Source organism: Halyomorpha halys, unplaced genomic scaffold, assembly GCF_000696795.3.
Source record: "Halyomorpha halys isolate HHAL.00 unplaced genomic scaffold, Hhal_1.1 Scaffold390.1, whole genome shotgun sequence".
Taxonomy (NCBI): Eukaryota; Metazoa; Arthropoda; class Insecta; order Hemiptera; family Pentatomidae; genus Halyomorpha; species Halyomorpha halys.
This window is the reverse complement of record NW_027112043.1, coordinates 416261-439458: the sequence shown is the minus strand read 5'-3', so window position 1 is coordinate 439458 and position 23198 is coordinate 416261. Positions and strand designations below refer to the sequence as shown.

The following is a 23198-nucleotide window of genomic DNA, read 5'->3' as shown; positions in this document are numbered from 1 at the left end:
CCAGCTATTCTGCAGTGTTCAGGGGACCCAGGCGAAAAATACCGTTTCTGTTGGGGGACTGTAATGAATAATATATGTTTTGGTTTAGTGGGTTAATTGAAAAAAATATTTTTTTAAGCTAAGTAGGACTGTCAATGAGTCTGTACAGATGACCAGTTTTTATTTTGTGGGAAGAAAAACATTTAAGCTTTTGTTGATTGCAACCATTACAGCTGTGTAGCTACTACAATGGGCGACAAAGAGAATATGTACTGGTGATCATAGCACACACTCGAAGCCCCAACACCTAAGTAATTCTTGGAGCCGTCAGGATAAATGAAGCTACCTAATTTGTCATTATTGATCCTTATAAGTTGTTTATACCCGGCAATTACTTAAAAGTAGCGAGACCCTGCTGAATAATCAGGACAAGAAATATTTTCTCGTAACTCAAACTGGGTTCAATAAAATTTAAAAATGAGGAAATGAGCAATGTCCTTGAAATTGTTGGAGGATTCTGCAGTAATATTAAAAAGCTAGCGACAATTTTTTTTTTATTGTCTTTAATGTTTAAAAGGGCAAATTAAATTTCCCACCGCTGTTAATCTCAGGGCTGCTAATATAGTATTCAGTAGTTAATCGCCAATTTATTATGAAAACAATTTTTTAAGCCTATCTTGCAACATATATGAAAATTATTTATTGAATACCTGCGCTTTTAGACATTTTAACTCAACTATTGCAAAAAGTAAAAACAACATTAACAAAATGTCTGACATTTTGAATTTAGAGGCTCGAAAACACACCATGTCCTAGCTGAGCAATTATTTCTGACCATTGGTCTGGAAGCAGAAGTGTGCTCTGGGGGCTTCTGAACAAGCGACGTAGTTTGTTTCCAGCATGTACGTTTTTTCATAATCCCTATGAAAGAAGCGCGGAGGATACAGGTTTTGAAACAAGCATTAGATAAGTATAACAAAGTGGCTGTAATAGCGATATCTGAGGCATGTCATAATTTCACAAATACTCATTGTTTTTGTATAATTTTCTATTTCGGATATTAATGGTTTTAAATAATTAGGGAAAGATTAGAAAAAAACCTTTATAAGTATTTGTATGAAGCATGCCTTCACTTTAATGCCAGACATACTTCACTTTTGGTAGGCTGGTTGGGTTTGAGTGGATTGTATAATTGAAAAATGAAACATGATTGAATGAAAAATAAAATTCTATTGTTTAAGTTACAAGTGGTGTAGTGGGTAGCCGAAAGAAAACATTTATGATGTTTTGACTGTTGGCCACATGGGCGCTAGTATATCCTATAGGCTATTATATGCCATAATGTATATGGTGGCTCCTCAAATTCAACCTTTCGGTTGCCGTAGGTTACCCGGAACAGTATTCATGTATGTTGTCTATATTTAGTTCTGAATCAATTTTAGTTATTCTGGTAAGGTAAGGGTAGTTGTTGAAAATTCTAAGGCAATTGCTTTTGAATACTTGAAGTTTTATTTAAATTTCGTTGCATGGGATTAAAGCTCCGCATAGGACAGGCATATGTTAGAACAAGTCATAGTACTACTTTATAGAATAACAACAATTTATCTCTGGGGAATAATTTTGATTTTTTACTAAAATTTAGATACTTTTTATACCATATTTTCTTTGAATTTTCTAATTTTAGACTAATGTTGTGGTTTAAGAAACGTTTACTGACTAAAGTTAGACATTTAGAACTATGTTCCAGAGAAGTATAAGTCGTATTTTTGTCAAAACTATGGCTGTTATCCTTAGATTTTTGAAATATTTTATATTTTTACGTAAGATATTTTTTTGAATGCTTATTTTTGTCGATTTATGATTCGGTTTACATCGCTGTATTTCACACATCGGCAAAGTGTGCGCTACCAACATTTTTGGTATGTCATTAGCCATTTAGGAAAAAATTGCATAGTTTTGATAAAATTATTTTTTCTTAAAATAATAAAAAAAAAATTATTAATCAAACTATATTCTATTCAACCTGAATTAATTCATATCAATAATGATATTATCATTGCTATGCTCTTATAAGAACATACAACTAATTAAAAGTTTCAATCAAAACCCAATAATAATAAACACATTAAATTAAATTCATAACTAAAAAAATTAAGTAACAAGTGACCTGAAAGGGAAATTATATTTTTGATATATTAATATAAAGAACTTAGTGAGAATTTACCAATTATAATTCACTCTCAGACAGCTCTGAGCCGATAAAAATAATTCTCTCAACAAACTTTTGTCTTTTTTCTTCTTTAGACATTTAATCTATTGACATTATTGATGTTTTAAACACTTGTCTTCCAAGGTATAAGGCTGCTTTGTTAACTATTATAATTATGTTACGCCACTGATATTCACCTAAATATTAATTTCTTGTTTCTTCTAATAGAATCAGACTCTTCTTGCTTAGCAATAGTATTTTTAAAGTAATTTATTATTTTGTGTTAGGATTAAGTTGGGGTGTTCTAATTCATGATGCTATTTTAGAGATCCGTAGCGAAAGAGGTTTAAGCGTTTGTCGTAATAGATCTAAGATTAGATACGCCAATGGTTTGTTCCAGTTAGTTGAAGATGGAGAAACTAATTAATCAAATAAAACAAAGATGGTTGATTCTTGCGAAGAATTGTAAGCTGTAATAGGAATAAATAAAACGATCTATCATATTGTGAGAACTTTAGCAACTTTAAAATCAGTACGTAAAAAAAGAAAGGGATATGAAGTAACATATAGTTGAAAGTAAGAAGGAAGGATTGCCTTTTTTTTTGTCTTGTGATCTCTTCTTGTGAGATTGTGACATGTCGTACATCGACCAACCTACTCGCTATAATTGTCTGTTTGATAATTCAGATAAGTAAGGCTACATGAAGGGCCGTAGTGGAGGTTTTAAATTAATAGTTTAAATTATTTCATTTCGCATGAAAAAAAGTTAAATGGTTCGAAAATATAAGGAAAGGTCTCCCTGGTCCACTGAAGTGACTTTTTCTGTAGAGATAGGAAACCTAAAAGTAGTTAATCACTTATTGTTGGGAAGGTTTCCTTTTACCAGGACAAGTACCGATTGTTCTCCTTACATTTCTTAGAATCTACTGGTCAGTCACATAGTACAAGAGCACAAGAGGAGAAAAAAGGCAGTTATCTCACCCCAATTTTTGATTACTTTAATGAAAACTATGTATAATTAATAATTAAAATTGATGAATCTACCAAATATAGGTACAAGAAAACCTACACCAGGTACACAAGAAAACCTAAAAAGCAAAATTTCTTAAAGACCCACTGAAAGATTTGTAGTTAGTTAATTTATTTTGAGAATTCTATATATCAGAAACTATATGACTTACAGAAGTCTATTAGCACTCAAATTAAAGCTAGTCAGCTTAATGAGCTGTAAAGTAGTTTATGGTGTTTTTCATTGTAGGAGTAATAGTTTACATGAAAATTGCTAAAATAAATTGATTTATAGTTGTTCGGACAAATTTTCATTTGCCAAATTCATATTTACATCAAAATATCATAAAAACTACTACCCCTACGAAGATAAGTGTCATAAACTACTTTATAGTAAGTTAAATTTCCTTTATTTTGAGTGTTGGCAGACATATGTGCGTCTTATGGATCTAGAGATATATTTTTTCAAAAATACAACATTTTATACGAACAACTAGAAATTAACATTTTGTGAGTTTATTTTGTCAAATATCAGAAAAAGTACTACTCCTACAAAGATAAACACAATTAACTCTTTTGTAGTAAATTTAACTAGCTTTAATTTGAGCGCTGGCAGACATCTGTACGTCACATTGTTTCTGAGATATAGAATTCTCAAAATAAATTAACTAACTACAAATCTGTCAGTAGATTTTTAAGAAATGTTGCTTTTTAAAAAGCTATATCTCGAGAACCATTGGACGTAAATAGCTCTCTTAGGGCTGATATTTCAGCAAATTTACTCTTCTTTAAATAATGTTCTCTTAAATTTTCTAGTGTTGTTGATAGTTTTAAGATATAGAGCTCCGAATGAAAAATTAGTGTTTTTTAAAGGTTTTTAAACAGCTGCCGTTTTTTATTCCCCCTACCTATACTTGGCAGACTCAACAATTTTGACTAGGAATTATACCTAGTTTTCATTAAAGTAATCAAAAATTGGGGTGAGATAACTGCCTTTTTTTCCCCGGCTCTTGTACTAACTCTAAACCTCCCCTATTTCCCCTCTTCCTGAAAGTTCATTGGATCTTATTACTATTCTCCTTCTACTTCAAATAGGTCTCCAATTAGGTAATCTTTGACCTTACATTTTACTGACACAAACAAGATTGGACGAATTTTCACCCCTGCCAATCCAACATCCACTCCTATATTTCTTATGCATTTATATGAAGCTGTTTGTTTGAGAAGTGTCATACCCTTTATTATGCTCTAGTCACAAGGCATCTAGGATTAAGTTACTTAACACTTAGCAATATGTTACTACCTAGTTTTTAAACAGTTTTTTTAAATGTTGATTTTATTTTTTAATAAAAGTAAGTCTTCTAGTATTTACTGTTGTTTTAGTCTGTTAATTGTGAACGAATAATTGAACAACTTGTATTGTTTAACTGTAATAATTGAAGAATACCCATAAGGGTAACTAAACTGGCGGGTCCGTCACGTGGGTGTGTTGGTCTAAAGATTTGAGATTTGAAGGAGTTCAATGTAGAGAGCTAAATTGTTATTGCTATAACAATCGATCATTCGTGTTCGTTGAAACTTAAGTTTTTTCCGTCTTGAATCATTATAGTAAAATAATTTACACTAAAAGTACTAAAACCATCTTCAAATTTCGATTTACTTTTCATTTTCGATACCATTTTATGAAAAAAAATATTGAATTCTTTTTAAACATCAATTTACAATTCAATCCATAAGAACCATTAAATAATCCTATATTATCGAACCATTAAACCATTCTATATTATTGACTCCCTCACCCTACGTGATCCCCGATCATTCATGCTTCCTTGTTTTGGAATTCCTTACCTATGATCATTCATCAAGTTTCCTCCCAAACTTCAATTAAATACCATTTATTTTTCCACCTTCTCAATGATTAATCTTTCGCATACATGTAGAGATAAATTTGAGAAAAGTCATACATCTGAAGAGCATTTTATCAACAGTGAATTGTTTTTGTAAATACTATAAATTATTTAGTTTGTTTAAAAACTTAAATTTTCACCTGTCAAATAGATGATACAAATCTACATATTCAATAAAAATTTGAATTATCTAGAAAATGTTTCAAAAATATTTCTTTTAATAATAATCTTACAAAAGAAGAAATATGTATTTACATTAAATTTTTATAAATATATTTTTATCAATTATAACTAATCAGAAACATTAAGCCTCAACACTCTTTATTAAGTTATTTTATATCTCTAACGTATCAAGACAGATCTACAAATTAATTAATTTATCATAGTGAAGAATAAACATATTTTTATTAGAATACTTATTAAGAATAAATTGTTAAACTGATTCTGATTTTAGTAAATTTCCCTCTTTCATTCTCTATATGGTTGCTAAAAATAAAACCTTATACATACTAAAGCGGGCTTGATAGTCATCAAGTTATCTGTTCAGGGTTGTATGACATTAAACTTAATTATCTCATCAAGCGGAGGCCGTGTAGTGGATGCCTCAGATTGACTTAAAAAAAAATAAGTGCTTTTAATTTAGTATTAATGAGACTTCTGCTAATGACACTCTGAAAATTAGTACTTTATTAATAGGGTGCAATCCGTCACATGAAGCCTTTATAACATGAAGGATAATTTTTTTTAATTGCAGTTTATATTCGCAAAATATCCAAACTAATTTGGATTAAAATTTAACAATAATTTATATTAAAAATACCTTTTTATAGATCATTATGAAGATTTTTGTATGAAATTGATAAAATATATGACATTATGTTCCGGGATGCAGTATAAAAATTAATGACTTTACAAAATTTTGTCTATTCAATGAGCATTTGTGTGCTTTTTAAAATGAGGTTAGATGACTAAAAAAGTCGGGCAATTTGAGATTTCAAAACCTACTACGAATTTCAAAAACATTTTACCTATAGAGTTATAAAGATTTATAAACAATACCTATTTAATTGGGAGTGTTAACATTTAGAACAAGGAAATGAAAAGTTCGATTATAAAAGATAAATGTATTTTATAATTGGTATGTATCAAAATATCATTTAACAATTAACAAGTTTCAGTTTTCGTTGTCCATTCAAGTACTAATCAGATCATCACTGAATCGTTTTAATGATATATTTCACTTAAATAATTATGAAAGAATATCTCACAATGTAGTTGAGAAATTTAAAATATTTTAATATAGTTGAGAATTCCGGTCAATGTTTAAAATGTTGCAATCCCTCTCATTTAATTCCTATCCCTCCGTCCCTGGTGATGATTTTGTACGGGATAAAAATATTGGTTTTATTTCTTTAAGGATATCTCCCATGATAAAGAATTTAATACGTGCCGACGTTAGTAAGTAGGGACCACTTGGTATAATTTTTTATTTGTTAATTTTAATTATTATATTCTCCTAAAATGGTTTTTAGGGGAAAAGTCCTTCAAATAATCTTCATGAGATTCGAACCCAACGGATCGATTGAGAAGTTTTACAAACAGGCAATAATTTAAATATAAATTTTCATGATTAACCGAAAATCATTTATTAATTTACATTATATCAACTAATGAACTATTACTGTCTCATTCATTATATAAAGTGATTTAAAATAACGTACAATGATACATAAACAGAAGAGACCATCACATTAATACAGTTGCTATGATATGAATCGATAAATAATGAATAATGCATGAGTAAATTAATGTTTACAGTTATCTGAGGGAAAGAGGAACAAACAACCCTTCCATTTGCATAATTTCCCCTGAAATTTCTGACTAAATGTAACAAGCAAATTACTCCGTCATCTCATTTGGCCGAGATGTCAACCCTTCAGGAAATATCTGAATAGGAGGGGGGGGATATGTGGGTCCTATTTGTCAGGCACAAAGCCTCAACTTTCTTGTTGGCAAACTTCTTTCTAACCTGACTTTTTATACACCCGCGATTTTTTTTCATTTAATTATTTTTCAATGTGACACTTATGAATTCACGCTTTTATAAACGGTTAATAATATTATTTTAAAGGGTAACCCCTTGGAAGGACTTTAACCTTTAGAACGGATTTTGAGGATGCAGAATCCTTTGCCTTGGAAACAACTTGTTAAATATGAAAAATTAATTTTTAAATCAATATATCTTTCTGATCTATCCAGTTTGATGAAATAAAAACGCGTAGTATTATTTTGCCGTATGTATTCTAACTATATTGTGGCGAGTTCAATAACGTAGTAAGATTATGAAGAGGAGAAGATTATTATTATTAGTACATCACTATACTACAAAATGACCAATATATTATTTTAATTTCATAGACAGTTGCCGAGTATTATAAGTACGGCTAGGATATGCACATGTATATGTGATATTTGAAGTAAATATGTAAATATAAGTTACAGCCTGAGTCAGCAGTTACTTCGATGTCAGCTGACCCAGGAGATCAGCTGATCAAGTGTTTATATAAAGATGTGCTGAACCCAAGCCAGTATGTTACAGCAGTTAACGCTTGTTAGATCGTATTCCTTTTTCTCTTTTTTGACATTTTGTTTTCGCCGATAATTAACTTGATAAATATATACGATAAATATATATGTCATCTTCTCATATAATATGGTCAACAACCAACGAATCATTATAAGATTTTAATGTTTGTAAAATTAAAAAAAAAATTTTTTTCTCCTCTTTAGTAAACCCTACAAAAGAGGCGTATATTTTAAATAATTAAATAAATACTCCATGCAAAAAGCATATTATATATGTACAATGTTAGTATAAATTATTACAATATTATGTACAATGCAATAGAGAGAGAAATGCATTAGACAGAAGAATAAATTATAAAATACTATAGAATATAAGAGAAAGAACATAAAACAAAACAAGAAGTAGTGAGAGTTTTTAGAAGATAACGGTAATAGTAAAAATAAATAAAATATAACTGAAAAGAAATAATAATAAAAAACAAATGAAAAATGACATAATTTGTAAAATAGTAATTAAAAAAATGACAAGATTTATATATATGTATGTAATTTTATAATAATTTGTTAGTTGTTGACCGTGGGTATTATACAAGATGATTGGTGGTGCGGTCTGTGAAAAACACCAATAAGTTAAACTTATTTTGTTAGTGCCAATGTTTCCGCCAGAATTTCAAGCCCTCATTTGGTATAAGAACAACAGACAAGATAACAATCATGATGAATAAAAAATTAAAGAGAAAGTAAGATAATATAAGTAATATAACTTACTTAGTATATAAGCAAGTAAATGTGCCGTAATAAGTATTATAAGAAGATAAAAGCAGTATAAGGATGTACTAATTTTAAAATTATGAAAAATAATAGAAAAAGAAAATAATATATGCGAAAATCCAGTAATTCTATGTGGATAGAATCCAGTAATTCTAGTAAATATATGTGAAAAATGAAAATTATTTACGTACTGTATTTTCATTTATGTTATTTCTTGTGGCATTGGCAAACATCACCTGCGAATTGCCTTATATTGTATTTGAAAAAAAATCCTTAAAATCCTCGTGGTCTGACAGTAAGAAAAATCATGAAAAAATCAGTAATTGGTCTAGGAGTTATAAACCTTGCTATAAAAAATATGTATAATTTTCATTTAATACGCGACGATAAAATCTTATAAAAAAAATTAGAATTTTAACTATTCTTGTGTGAGCGGTGTCATAACTTGTTCATCTTAATAAAGAACCTAAATACTTATCAGAAACGGGTTCTGAACTAGAAAAATCTTTAAATCAATACCATACATATTTGAGATAATTTTCAAAAATAATAAAAACGTAATAATTGAAAAGTAATTTTAAGCAATATTTTATTGCAGAAATTATTTTATTATTTCGTGTTTTCACATTAACAAATGAACAAAGTTTGTCAAATGGTGCTGTATCATAATATGAATATGAAAATAATGAGTAGTGTAAAAATAAATGCTTTTGTCGAAGCATTTATAAGGCCACCGAAAGCTTTGAGGTGTAATGAAATCCCGGGGGGTTTGAAAAATAGATGAAGAGTACTTTGCAAGGGTGGGGACAATCTCTTAGTGGAACAGCTGTTGACACAAAGTGAAGAAGGTGGTTGACCAGGGGGATCTCTTCTTATGGCCTATAAACCTCCAATCTTCTTCTCTTCGCACTTTATTTACTCTATAAAGCTTGTATAATATGCATTTAATTCCCTGCATACAATATTATATTAAGCCTTATCTTTTATAATAATAATTTAAATGTTAATGGAAGGTTTTGCTGCAAAAATAAGTTGCTGTGTCTTATAGAAAAAAATAATACTTTTATTTTTTTTTAATAACTTTATTGAAATTTACAACTGTATATTACATAATACATTTAGTAAATATGGTATTAGTTAAAATGGAGTGTTACAGGCGTGTAGAGCAACTACCCACTGGTAGCACTCTAATGACATTTTATATTAGCTGGTCTCGCGACCATTTTATTTTCAGGCGCTTCGGAGGATTGTCAGGAATGGAAGAGGATGCAAGGTTAGAAACTAGGGGGTTTGAGTGGTTAGGGAATTTATAATGGGAGGAGTGATATGTATGATTTTATTTGTGACAAAGTAAGGAGCATTGAGGATTTTACGTAGGATTTTGGATTGTAAGGATTGAATACGAGAGGAATTCGAAGGTTTAGTGGAGCCCCAAAGCTCAACTCCATATTGGCCATACAGATTGGCCTTATTATAGCCATGTAGATCAGTCTTTTGTAATGTGTTGAAAGTTTAGAACGTTTGTCCAGTAAGTGCTGTAATAGTCGAAATCGACGTGCAGTTTCCTGTCTTTTCAATCTTGTGTGAGGATTCCAGGTTAATCGTTTGTCCAAATGTAGTCCAAGGTCGCGGATCTGTTCGACAGGGGTAAGAGTAACATTATTAAATGAAACTGTAGGGCAGTCGGTAGGTTTACGACGAAGGTTAAAGGTGATTTGATGGGATTTGTTGGAATTTATCTTAATCCTCCAATTACGACACCATTCTTCGCGGGCTGTGATATGGGATACTTTTATTTTCTTAAGTTTAAAGAAACGATTCGATCAAGATAAGTCTGTATTAAACTAAAGAATATTTTTGAAGTGAAACTTCTTGACCGACGTTCTGCAGCTCAAGGAAAAAAAAGTATACGGTTGTAAACTGATTTCGTGACGCGAGGTGAAACGGAAGGAGTGGTGGTGTAGGTCAATGATGGTCAGTTCCATCAGAAAAAAATTATTTTGTAATAAAAGGGTAGAAGATTACAGTAGCCAACAATCCCGACAGTATCGTTCCGATTGAGTAAGCTCCTTAAAGTTTCTTTTCTCATGCTTAAATCTAAAAACAAACGATTGGAGAAGATGATTGCGGGGTACGGTCAGCAAAGAAACAACATAAATAAACAAAAAAATAATTTATTTATGCCGACGTTTCGACCTGATTTTCAGGTCTTCATCAGGGCTATAAAAACAAAACCATCATTTAGAGAGGAAAAAGTTGATCAATAACTATGGACAATGGCAGTAGTAGATTGATTACATTATTATTTATGTACATATAAATGATACAGAGGAAAGGATCTATAAAGAATTAGTTAAATTAATAACGGAGCTTATGAAAAAAATTATGTAATGAGATACAGTTCAAAATTGTATCTTGATACTAAAAAGTGGAAAAGATAGCGCCAAAATGGAATAACAGGTTTTTGAACATTTGAATTAAAATATCTTGTAAACTACAGATTGGAGTTCCTTATTGTGAGTTAGGGAAATGTTCAGTATTTCATCCCATTTGTAATTAGCCATAATTCAAAGATGTATCTTCATGCTAACTGAGTTGGAGGGGCGAAAAGTGGAAAAGATAGCGTCAAAAACATTTTAAGGGCAAATAATTAATTATAGTAATACGTTTCAACTTTTATTGTCGTTTGAGTAAAAAGGTAGCCATTTATGTTTATCTAGCAATGTTCCCGTCCTAAACACTTTCATACTGCTAGGATAAGTTAATTTAGTTAAGAGAATTTAAAGTTTTAAGGTAAGCCTAATCTAAACAATTAAAAGATTTCTGCAAGATAAATTACTTATAAAAATAATGAACTAAACATTAGAAAGTACTATATGATGTGGTAAAACAATTGACATATTGCAAACATTCAATAAAATGTTTTCATTTCTTATTTTAGCTATCACAAGCCAATTATACCAACATTTACTAATAATACGAAAAATATATCACTATAATTTAAATCGTCGGAAGATAGTCTGAGTGGTGGTCAATAAAGTTATCAGAATAGAATAAAAGAAAACTATTTATGATTAACCAAGGTTCTACCCCACTTTGCAAGGCTTCATAAGGGCTGTCAGGTTGAACCTTGGTTAACAATAAATAGTTTTCTTCTAATATTTTGATACCTTTATTCACCGCCACCCGAACTTTCTTCTTCCAATATAATTTAAATCACTATTTAAGTGTCTGTTACATATTAGACAGAATATTTCTTCATTCTTCAACTATTTTTTTAAGTTAAACATTAGTGACTTTTTCTATTATTAACAAGTTATTATATTTCCTTATATATTGAATTTTAGGACATGGACGTACCTAGACCATTTGGGGCCCATGAAATATTTCTTTTTAGGGGCCGGATTGATTTATTCTTGAGGCATGAGATGAATATAATTTATGGCCTTTGACCGATTTGTTTTTGGGGCCCGGGGCTGATACAATTTTTTCTTCGAGTTACCATTCAACACTATATCAGTAGATAATAAAATACTTCGATATAGATAGAATAACAACTTTGAATCGAATTAATTTCAAGATCAAAAATAATCAAAACAAAAACAATACATAAGAATGATGTTTTTCCCGTTTATCGTCATTAAATTTGGTAAGGTTGATATGTTGTGACTGTAGACTCTCAAAATGTATACAGATGACAGTTAAACGTGGCAGTTAATACGGTACTATCAACTATCACGTCAGGCCCAATTCGTCAATACTTAGGGCAGTACATGCTGTCATGGCTTTTTATCAAACAGTTTCACCACGGTAGTGGCTCTGACTTTTGTCGCAGTAACTGAAACTGAAAGATTGTTCTCTGTCAAGGCGATTTATAAGTGATAGTTAGTAGGACAGTTGCTTCATTGTACTATCACGCCAGAACTAATACGACAGAACAATTATACGACTGCAGTTATAACGATTCTCCAAGAGCGAGTTATGTGGCGGGTATTTGACAGGTGAAACGGGTATTTTCAAGGCACTAAGCGGGTACTTTTGGTCAAGTGAAGCACTGCATATTAGTGATAGTGCACTGTCAGACATATTTGAGTACTCCGATTGAAAAGTAATCAGAGTTAAATCATTAATTTGCACTTAGTGAGTGAGATTGCACGCAAGTAAGTTAGTTTAAATTCAGATAAGACACCAGTCATGGTTAAATTTAGTATACAGTCAACATGAATAAGATTTAGAAAATTGTAATAATTTCATTCTTCATCTTTCTAATATAACTCATCATTTTAGATTAATCATTCATCATAGAGAGCAAACTATAAATATCAAGAAAAAACCGACTAATCCTTCGAAAAAATGATTTATAGTGTGTCTTGTATACTCACAGGATCAAAATTAAAAATTTATAAAATATTTAAAAATCCAGGAAATAGAAGGATTATCTTTATTAAATATGAGAAAAGTTAAATTGATTCTTTTCTTTTAGTTTATTTAGGTCACCTTGCCAACTCAAGTGTCGACGTTGTTAAACTCGAGAACACTTGGAGGCACGCAAGAATGGACACGCACACAGTTATCAAATCTTTTCATAGTCAAGGTCATATGGAAATTTTTCCTCTTAGGTTTTGTATTTTAAATTAATATTCATCAGCTTAACAATTATTCGCTTATCTGCACTGGGACTTTAATAACTTTGGAATAAATTAAGTTTACGTTCTTAATTTTTTTAAAAATTTATCTGAAAGAAAATCTGTGTATCCATCGCTATTTGTTTACACAACATCATGATTTTATGATCTATCGAGAGATGGAAAATTATAATTTACCAATTAATCGAATACTGTCATTTAATAAATTAAAAAGTTTTATCTTCATAAATAGCTTAATGAAAATGCGTCTCGAATAGAAGTAAATACTTAGCACATGTGCTCTTATAATTAGTTACAAGAGTTACAAAAATTATTTAGTAATATTTTGGCTAATTTAATGCATTTTTGGGGGAAAAATTTATTTTCATTGAATCAATAGTAACGTTTTATCTCTTTCGTTTTTTCGTTATCATACTTGGGCCCTCGCTTTGTACCATAAAAAGTATAAATGAGGGGGTTAAAACGATGCATACTAATAATAATCCAATTTATTAGTTAAAATCAATTAATAAAATTTTTAAACGTTTTTATGTATCAGTAATCACAAAATTGTAAAATAATAACAGCCAGTGAATTATTCACTTATCATATTATCATTTTACAATTCTATGATTACTAAAATGAAAATTTTGTTCAGGTCCAGGTAGATAGAAAAAACATCGTATTCTCAAAATTGTAACTTGTACCTCTTGGCTTCTCACTCACTCAATTCACTTAAACTAATTTTAAAATTGAAGATTCCTGGATATAATATAATAAGTAGGATACATAACTTATTACTATGTCTATTTTACTATGATTGAGACAATGAATGTTTTAGTAAACTAACATATTTTTAGAACTTAGATGAATGGGCTTTAAACCTTTAATAATTTTGTTTAGATCAGTTGTTTGTTTTTTTTATTATAAAAACAATTCAAATATTTCTTCATATCTCTTCACATTATGAAATATCACATTGAACAAACCATTTGAGATATGGGTACTATACAAGCAATAGGATCAATAGTGACAAAGTAATGGTGGTAACTTTTTAGTCACAATCTTGACTACACTGGTCATTTAATTTGTTCCTGACTACTATGTTTTAATAATGGTATCCTGGATTATGGTCACTAATTTAATTGCAAAAAATGTAATAACAATGTCATTTGTTGTAATATTTTGCAAAATGTATTATTTGAATCAATAAATATTACGATTGAAACATCTAATCTACTAAAACCTAACGTCTTGCACGTAGCATCTCTCGATGACGTTTAAGCTGAGAAGTGTAAGCCAAGTTAGGAATATTCCCTTTATATATTTACCTCCTTAGAAGGCAGATAGAAGTAATATACATTAGTGGATCTTAACTTCGTGAATCTTTACTTCGTAGAGTAGTAATACCATTATTCTTTCTTTTTTTTGTTGAGAAACGTATATTGTTTTATTATTCCACTCTGCTTTTTCTGGATCTCTCCACCTTATTATAACCTCTGACCCTTCGTCAGAATCTGCATTAAATACATGTAGGCCATCCCCTTCTTGAGTTTCCATCCTGTTAGGATTTACGGCGAGAACCAGTAAAACTAGTCATCATCCTATCATTTCACCTCTTATCCTGCATAACTTGCCTACTGAGAATGCATTTTAGAGGTATTCTGATGTAGAGTACCAAACCTCTTAAATTTGTACTAGGATATATTGCTATGTATGCTATGGAGATTTTATCGGGATGCTAGAATAATCGCTGAAGGCACTTATCCAAAAATAAGTTAATTAATTAACTTATTATTGAGTCCTAAAAAACTATTATTATGATTGGATTCTTTTCCAAAGGCTATTTGTGTGTTTACCAGTTTACCAATTAAATACTTTTATATTTATAAAATGTTGTTCCAATTAATCATATATTATAATAAAGGGTGGTATATTAGGTTATATAATAGTATATAAACTACATAAAGAAACTAAGTATTTACTTACAATTTCTTATTATGATTAAAATGATTCAGATAAAGGTTGCCATAAAATATAGATTATTACATTATTACTTATTGGTTAATTTATACTTATAGCTGCTGATGCCGTGGGATGTAGTGCCGTAGGTGTCGTTCATAAAGGATGTCCAGGTCTCGTGGCCCTTCTCACGACTTTGTCTGGTCGAAGTGCATCTTCTAAGCCTGTCTCTTGACTGTCTCCGTCTAAGCATTCCTGTTGACTGTGCCCTATTTCCGGGTCTCGTTATCCTACTCTTTTTCTCCCTCTTCCCTTTTAGAGCGTTACCTTATTTTTGAATCTCCTATCTCATTGGCTATCGGTGACCTTAGGCTCCCGAGGTAGGCGTCCCCCTCCTCAGGGCCGATAATGGGTGAAAAAGTTTGACATGTCCAGAAAGGGCCTGCACCTGGTTAATTTGATTCTGGTCCCTTCGGTTATCACACCCTGTCATTTTGTGTTTTGACACTTAAAGGTTAGCCAATCTAATTTTCTCAGGGGACTCTGGTAATGTGACAAACTTAACACAGATGTTTTCATATCCTGGATGCCCTAATAGCTTCGCAGAAGGATACCCTGACCAGGTATAGGGGCAGATGATGAAACACCTTAATAATACCCAGGATTGTCAAAAGGTCACAATACATAGCAATATTATACACACCTACCTGGACATATTCACACGTTTGTGCTTTATGGATAATTCTAAAAAAAAAAAGTCAATTATTGTGATATTGGAGTATTCCTTCAGAGGAATGTGCCTTATCAACAATGTTTTGTTTTCATTATGTTCTTCGCATTTTTTTTTTTTTACAATATCCATTTTTTTTTTATTAAAAAAACTTTATTTAATTGATAGATATTACAATCTGCCACACCATTGTGGGCAATAGGTAATAGTGATGAATGTTCACATTAATACTAAAATAAAATAAGAATGAAAATGAATAAATGAAGTAAATAAATAATAAAAAAAAGTACATAAAAATAAATAAAATCTCTCTTAAAATATATACAAACAGAAGGATAAAGAAAATGAACATAATCAAACTATGTGTATGAAAAAAAAAATATAATCTCTAGTCACTTTTACACTCTTATCAATATCCATTAAAAAAACCTTTTAGATCTGAAAACTTTCGACTATCATCGATAACAGAATACAATTCAATAAAATTCGGAACCTTTGTTCTGTAAACCCGGAATACATGTATTCTAATTATGGGAATACTTTACAGAAATAAAGAGTTGAGGTAACCTCTTTCATGATTGGGTCCCAGCCCTCTGTCTTCGCAAACATTCGGCATTCTATTGAAGGTGAATGGTGAAGCTACTGTCCACCGCCCTAACAAATTGGGGTTTGGTGTCCAAGCTCACTAAAAAGTTATATGAGGTCCAGTTTGTGTTGTATACTGTTCTTTATGATCCCAGGAAGCCACATGAAATATTGGAAGATTATTTAAGTTAGGTGGTTCTCTCAATATTTTGGCCCAGAAAATGAAGCTTTTTTTGAGATTCGCCATTATACACTTATAAGGGTCTTATCCAAGATGGAGTACATATGGGTATTAATTGTAACAAAAGTATTAGGGATTCTTATTGGTTTTATATGAAATTCATGATTCAATTAGGCATATTTAAAACTTGTGCACAGATTATCCAAATGTAAACATACAAAACATAGAATTTAATGATCCTGCGATACATTTTGATATTATATCTCAACTGGGCTAATTATTGCTACAATACAACATGTTTTTAGAGTTAAAAAGCAATTTTGAGTGTGGCTAAACAGAATGAAAGGAATAACTTATTTCGCTACTGTTCGGCTTTCTTTAAAATTTATATTTTCCTTCTTCAAATAGGGGTTGCAGAAAAAAATTTTCTAAAAAAAGTTTCACTCAGCTAGCTATGTGACACATAATATTTTCACATTTACTTACTTTTACCTATAAGAAATATTTTTAATGATATTTATCTAAAAGGGGATACATTGGTTTTTTGATACAATACTCATATATGTGCACATTTGGTGATTGATGGACTTAATGATATTAATGGGTATTTTGAGTGATTTTTATTCATACATATTAGTATATGCATATTCAATAATTGTCATTGAGATCAGGATTAGATAGATCTTGGATTTGAGTATTTGTGGAACTTCCCTTTAATGAAAAAAAATGGCATTTTTTTGTTTTAATCTAACTTCATTAATTTTATTTTAATCATATTATTTCTTTTTAAAAATATATTCAGTGATTTTAGTTTTAATTTTTTTGTTAATTTGAATAACTGTAGTATAGTTTCTATTTTTTCATTATGATCTATATCATTCATATTTTTCCATTTTTATTTATTTATGTTTCTAATTTTACTGTGAGCATGAAAATAACTTTTAATTTTTCATGTCAACAAGACTCTGTATGGCCAGTTCCTATGCTATGTGGTAAGTCAAATATCTTGCAAGAAGATTGAATGTAGCATGCTTAATGCTTATTATTATAAGAAGCATGATGTAATTTCTAGCTGTGTGGTATAATAATTTGGTTAAAACTGAAAAATCAAAAATATTTTTTTTTATTGGATTGAAATACATATTTAATTGAAATCCCAAATAAAATAAAGACAAACATTAAAAAACGGCTTAAGAAGCAGTTCAGCAGTAAATATAGTTGATTTATTGGTAAATTAATCAATTCGAGATGTATAATTTTTTGCAACTTATTAATGGGGTAGGGAGTATTTGTTCATTATAGCCAAAATAATATTAATTATTCTTGTTCTGGATTCAGTAATGTTTAAAATTAAATATTATGCCATTTTCAGTAGTTTTTAATGCCCTATTGTACTTCAACTTGGATCGTTGGACTTAGTTATCTTTTGGTTATGAGCCCAATCTGGCTGATGTTGGCCAGCCAATTTTATTCTGTATCGGAGTCAAAATAAATTTTTCTAGTGGATAATTAACCCTTGCTATTAAAGTACCAAAGACTATGTAAACTGGAGTGGAGCTCTGAGATGCACAATTGCTGTGACCTCAAACTATAGTAATTATTAATAGAAATTAAAGCTGTGAAATTTCATATACCAAACTATTTTGAATTAGGTGTAGTTTTCTGTTTCTATGAATAATCTGTAGGTTGATGATTTTGTGTGGCTTTTGTGTATATAAAATACAAGAGGTAGTTATAGAGTGAATTTATTTTTCAAAATTGTGAAAAACTGTAAAATATGTAATATATTGGTGATGGTTTTATAGTATTATTTATAGTGTAGAATGAAATAAAGTAGCTGGTGTTTAGATTAATTATTAAAGAAATAACACTGAAATCAAACCTATAATTACTGGAAATCAATAATACACAATGTGAAAATTTAATTCCAGAACAAAAAATGTTTTTTTAAATTTGTAAACATTTGGGCTAGATATCAATTCATTTGCTTGATCAGTCCTCCTAAGAAATAAGGGAGTTGATTAAAAAATTTTTTAATTGAAAGTACAAAATTTGTTTCTTTTCATGATAATGCACTATAAAAAAAAATTAAAAATTAATTATTTTTTCTTCAATAAACTTAGTAAATATCATTATTTTCAAGGGTAAATATTAATTATCCTCACTCCATAACAATTTCAGTTTATTTTATATATCATAGAAAATAGAAAATTATTTCATAGATTTATTTATACAATGTGTTATATCATGAAGTTTGTATAGCTATGCTAACAATATATAAATTAGGTTTTAATTATAGAAATTGACCATTTAGAGTAATTTTTATTTTAGTATAAGCTTATTAGTTAAGAATTTTGGAAAGCTAATTTAATTTTAGGTATGGTTAAGTCATTATCTTCTCATTTTTGCTTTGTGAATAATCAGTAAATAGTATATCATTAGATCAGAAATATAATTTATATTTATATCCATGGAAATATTATTTAGATGAACAAAAGCATAAGCGTAATAGATAATGAAATTGGTTTTATAAATTATGACTGAAACTTTGTATTACATAAGTAAAATATCACTATTTCTTTACTAAAATAAAAATAACATTTATGATATTAATATGCATGTTGTAGGGGACAGCCAAAATGGAATGCACAAGAGAACAGTTTACGAACATAATAGAGTGGCCATGTGCTCCCAGAAGAGAGCATTGTGTGTGGCCACTGTGGTTCTTGCCATTCTTTTCATTGTGTCCCTCATCATTGCGTATGCAGGACCTCAGACTGGTATAAATACTAATTTTATATATATTCTCCTTATTTACTGTTGCTAACCTTAGAGATCCATTTTTTTTTTCATAAAAAGGTGATCCCCTAACGGAGGATCAATTTTTTTTCTTATTCCTGTAGGCATCCTCTCTTCATGAATGCATCTATCTTGTAGAATATATGTTTATCTTACCTGATTTAATATACCAATCCTGGAGGAAGCTACTTATGAAGTCATATACATTTCTGGGTGCTTAAGACTTACGTAGCTGCTGGAGTACCACCTGGAACTGTCAAAGGCAAAGGATATGTAAAATATCAGCTACATAACATATCGCTACCCCATCTGTGCAACCTCTGCATGTACTCTCAGCAGGACACTAACAACAAAGGACACTTCCACTTGGTACAGCCATATTTCCGTGGATGGCTTGTTCTTTTAAAAACTGGTCATTGGCTTGTTAGGAGTCAGTTTGCCCATGACCACCCTGTACTGCAGGATTTTTTTGTGGATTCTTCAACAATAAACTCATCCAAGAACCTCCACTTTGAGTAAATGTACCTCATTTCGATTAACCCTGGCTTTGGACTTATTCTTATTAGGGAGTGCAGTACACCTCTCATCACATCTGCATCTTAAGTGTGACCATCAAACCTGGTCCAGGTCTTTTTTTAAGGCAGTTTTGGCCAGCATCCATCAGGGGACTGGTCTAAGCTAAAGCTCTTGATTTTTGGCACCTGAAAGAGTTTCAGAGGCATTCCAGATGACACTGGTGATCTGGGACACCCTGTCATTCAGGTCATCGACCATATCCACCTCTACTCCTCACCAATCTCAATCGGTTATAACACCTTCTAGTGTACGCCTGATCACATTCCAGCCATTTTTACCGGTAACATTGTCTTTGTCGATGTTGTAGGAACATTGTGGTTCATCAATCACCCCAACTGCTGTTTAATGTGGTCACTACTCTTTTCAGATCCAAGGATCCAATTGGCAATTGGAGGATTCATAAAATTGATCTAACTCTGCTCCATCATTCCATAAAATTAGATAGCAGAAGATTCGTTAATATGATGAGCTGATTTTTATGGAGATGAAATGGCCCTTCTTTTTGTTCAACTATGAACTATTGTTGTTCAACAAATCACTCTAGATGACTTTTTTCTATTCACATGATTAAAACTAAATGAAACTGATGTCATGAGAATGTTATCAGAAATTTATTCACAGTATTGCTTAGACATCAAGAAAATTTGCATAGAGGGGAGTTTGTTAAAGGATATAAATAGTACATTTTGAAAGAACAGATAGTGCCTAAAGATCGTTTATTCTCTTTAATGTACACCCCTCAATGTGAACTTTCTATGTTCTCATTATAGTATCATTTGAGATACCTTACCATCTCTTTCTCTCTGAACCTTCTCCCTTGAAAGACTCATAAATCTTCTAAGAAAAAGGTTTTTCAATTACCATTAGGCGTTTTTCATAGATCTTTATCAGGTTTCATGTTTGTGAAACATATATTGGTCTAGAGATAATAGGTAACAAGCCAAAATAATAATTGTTGAACCTCAATAAACTTGGTTTTATTTTTTTGGAACAGTCAATGTAGGAGCCTTGATACTTAAATAAAACAGATTTTGAGGGTTTCTTTCTTTAATGAATATATTAATTTTTTTTATATACCATCACTATGTTTCCATATAGATTGGATGTTATTTTTTTGTTTACTATTAGGTTTAATACTTAGCTTTTTGCAGATTGCCCATGTGCGGGAGAGAAACCAACATACCTAGATGAACATGGACGAATTAATAGAACTAGAAATATTATACCTGTAGCAACAAATAATGAATTATTCCCTTGGAATAATGTGAGGCTTCCAGCATTTGCTAGACCTTTGAGATATCATATTAATATCCATCCAAACTTGACAACATTAGATGTGAAGGGTGAGTATAAAAACAGTTTATTAGAAATATATATTAGAATATAACATTAGAGTGCTACAAATATTTTTGGCATAAAAGTATTAAGTTGAATAAATTTTCAATTTAATTAGGACATTTTTACAAATAATCCACTAAACTTTCTTCATATTTAAGCAAACAAATGTTCTTTTTAATGTAATTAGTGATTAAACAAAATCCAATATAAAAAAAAAAATGAAAATTATTAAAATCTTAAAAATGTATATATGATCCATATCTATTGATTGTTCTGTTTTACTTCAGTTCCTTCCCTAAAAAGTTTTGATTTGAATCCATAATAAAATGTTTATTCCATATTTATAGATTCATTATATGTGAATGGATAGCAAAGTAAAATTCCCTAAGTGCTGGAAGCGGGAATGTTTTTGCTAACACTTTAAGCAACAATGCCATATGCTGTGATTATTTCACTCTCAATCCAGCCTTGCTGGAGGGCTTTGCAATGCTGCACAGTGTTCGTTAAGCAGCCTTTTGTGATGAACGTTCTGATTGCTGCTCTATCTACAGAAAAAGTCATGCAATAATTCGTTTTTTAAATGCTAAAGAGATTTCACCTAAAGACATTCATTGAAAATTTACAGAAGTTTATCGCCCTTCATCATTGTAGGTCCATTCATGATAATGAAAGGATTTAAAGAGTTGTTTCTCATGGAAAACACTTCTGCAGAGATGACAAAGTAAAAGAAGAGTTCAGTTGCTGCCTCATTGTGTTGGTGATAAATTTTAGGAAAGTTGGAGCAATGTATACGTAATTGCTTAGTTCAATATTATTATTATGATAAAAAATTGAATGTTCTAGCTTTCAAATGGTGTAATTGGTTTTGAAAATAAACATTGCTGTCTGTAGTCAAGGAATTAGAGAAATTTCTGCCAAAACTGCCCATGATATATCTGCCCTCCTACATTTGAATATATATAACAATATTTATATATAAGAAGATGGTCAGGGTTGTGGTCAAAAAAAGAACAAATAGTTTATAACCGCAACCCTGACCATCTTCTTATATATGAATTTTTATGGTCAACTATATTTAATTTTCTTTTTTAGGTCAGGTTATCATAGACTTCCAAGTTGACAAGGACACTTACTTTATTGTTCTTAATAGTCAAAACCTCACTATCACTGATAAGGTAAATAGGTTTACTTGATCTAGGTAATAGCTTAAATAGAAAGAATTAATTGAAGAATAACCAAAAAGTTATCTCATGTTTCAGATGATAACTGATAGAAAGAACCATCGATTAAGCATTGCTAGATTACTTGAGTATCCTCCAAGACAACAATTGTACCTTGAAATGAAGGATAAGTTCAGAAAACGGGTAAATTATACATTGGTGATGAGATTTACTACACGCCTGAGTAGAGAAATGGAGGGGTTTTATATAAGCAGTTATAAGACAAAGGATGGTGAAACAAGGTATGTTTTATATTTATTAATTCATGAAATGTTCTTTGTCAAGTCTATCCATCCAAAAAATTGGCCTGAATTTTAAAAACATTTTAGTTTTTGAATAAAATCTTGGGATGTATAGTTTTTCTTTGTGAATTAAAAAAAAAAATATTTGAACCCTATAAACCTTATAATTTTTTTTATAAATTTTTAATTGAAATCATATTTCTGAGGAGTTGATATATCTAAATGCCTTAAAATTTAACAGAGTAAAATCCAAAACAGACAAAAAAAGGTTACATGCAATATTTCCAGCTTATTTTTATTACAAGGGAGTGCTGGTATTATTGCCGTCAAACCTCTGGATTTTCCAACCAGTGGATCTGAAATCTTGAATTAAAATATGTGATGCTCCAGATTGGAAGTCGAAGACCTTATAAACCTTCAAGCAATGATTTTCTAATGATGAACTAAAATTTTCTTCAGCATATTAAATTTACTTTTTTC

At 30.4% G+C, this 23198-nt stretch overlaps 1 protein-coding gene across 5 annotated transcripts in view; it reads left to right on the top strand.

Annotated features, from left to right (window-relative positions):
- LOC106682128 (endoplasmic reticulum aminopeptidase 1) overlaps positions 1 to 23198 on the top strand; it is a 113335-nt gene that overhangs the window by 72813 nt on the left and 17324 nt on the right. For 3 of the 5 annotated variants that reach the window (XM_024358233.2, XM_024358224.2, XM_024358237.2), the window contains 4 exons: positions 19171 to 19323; positions 21070 to 21261; positions 22349 to 22431; positions 22516 to 22718. In XM_024358233.2, coding sequence (XP_024214001.2) covers positions 19171 to 19323; positions 21070 to 21261; positions 22349 to 22431; positions 22516 to 22718 — 631 coding nt within the window. Of the gene's footprint in view, positions 1 to 17505; positions 17536 to 19170; positions 19324 to 21069; positions 21262 to 22348; positions 22432 to 22515; positions 22719 to 23198 lie in introns of all 5 variants that reach the window. The other 2 variants (XM_024364423.2, XM_024358234.2) reach the window with 1 other exon arrangement.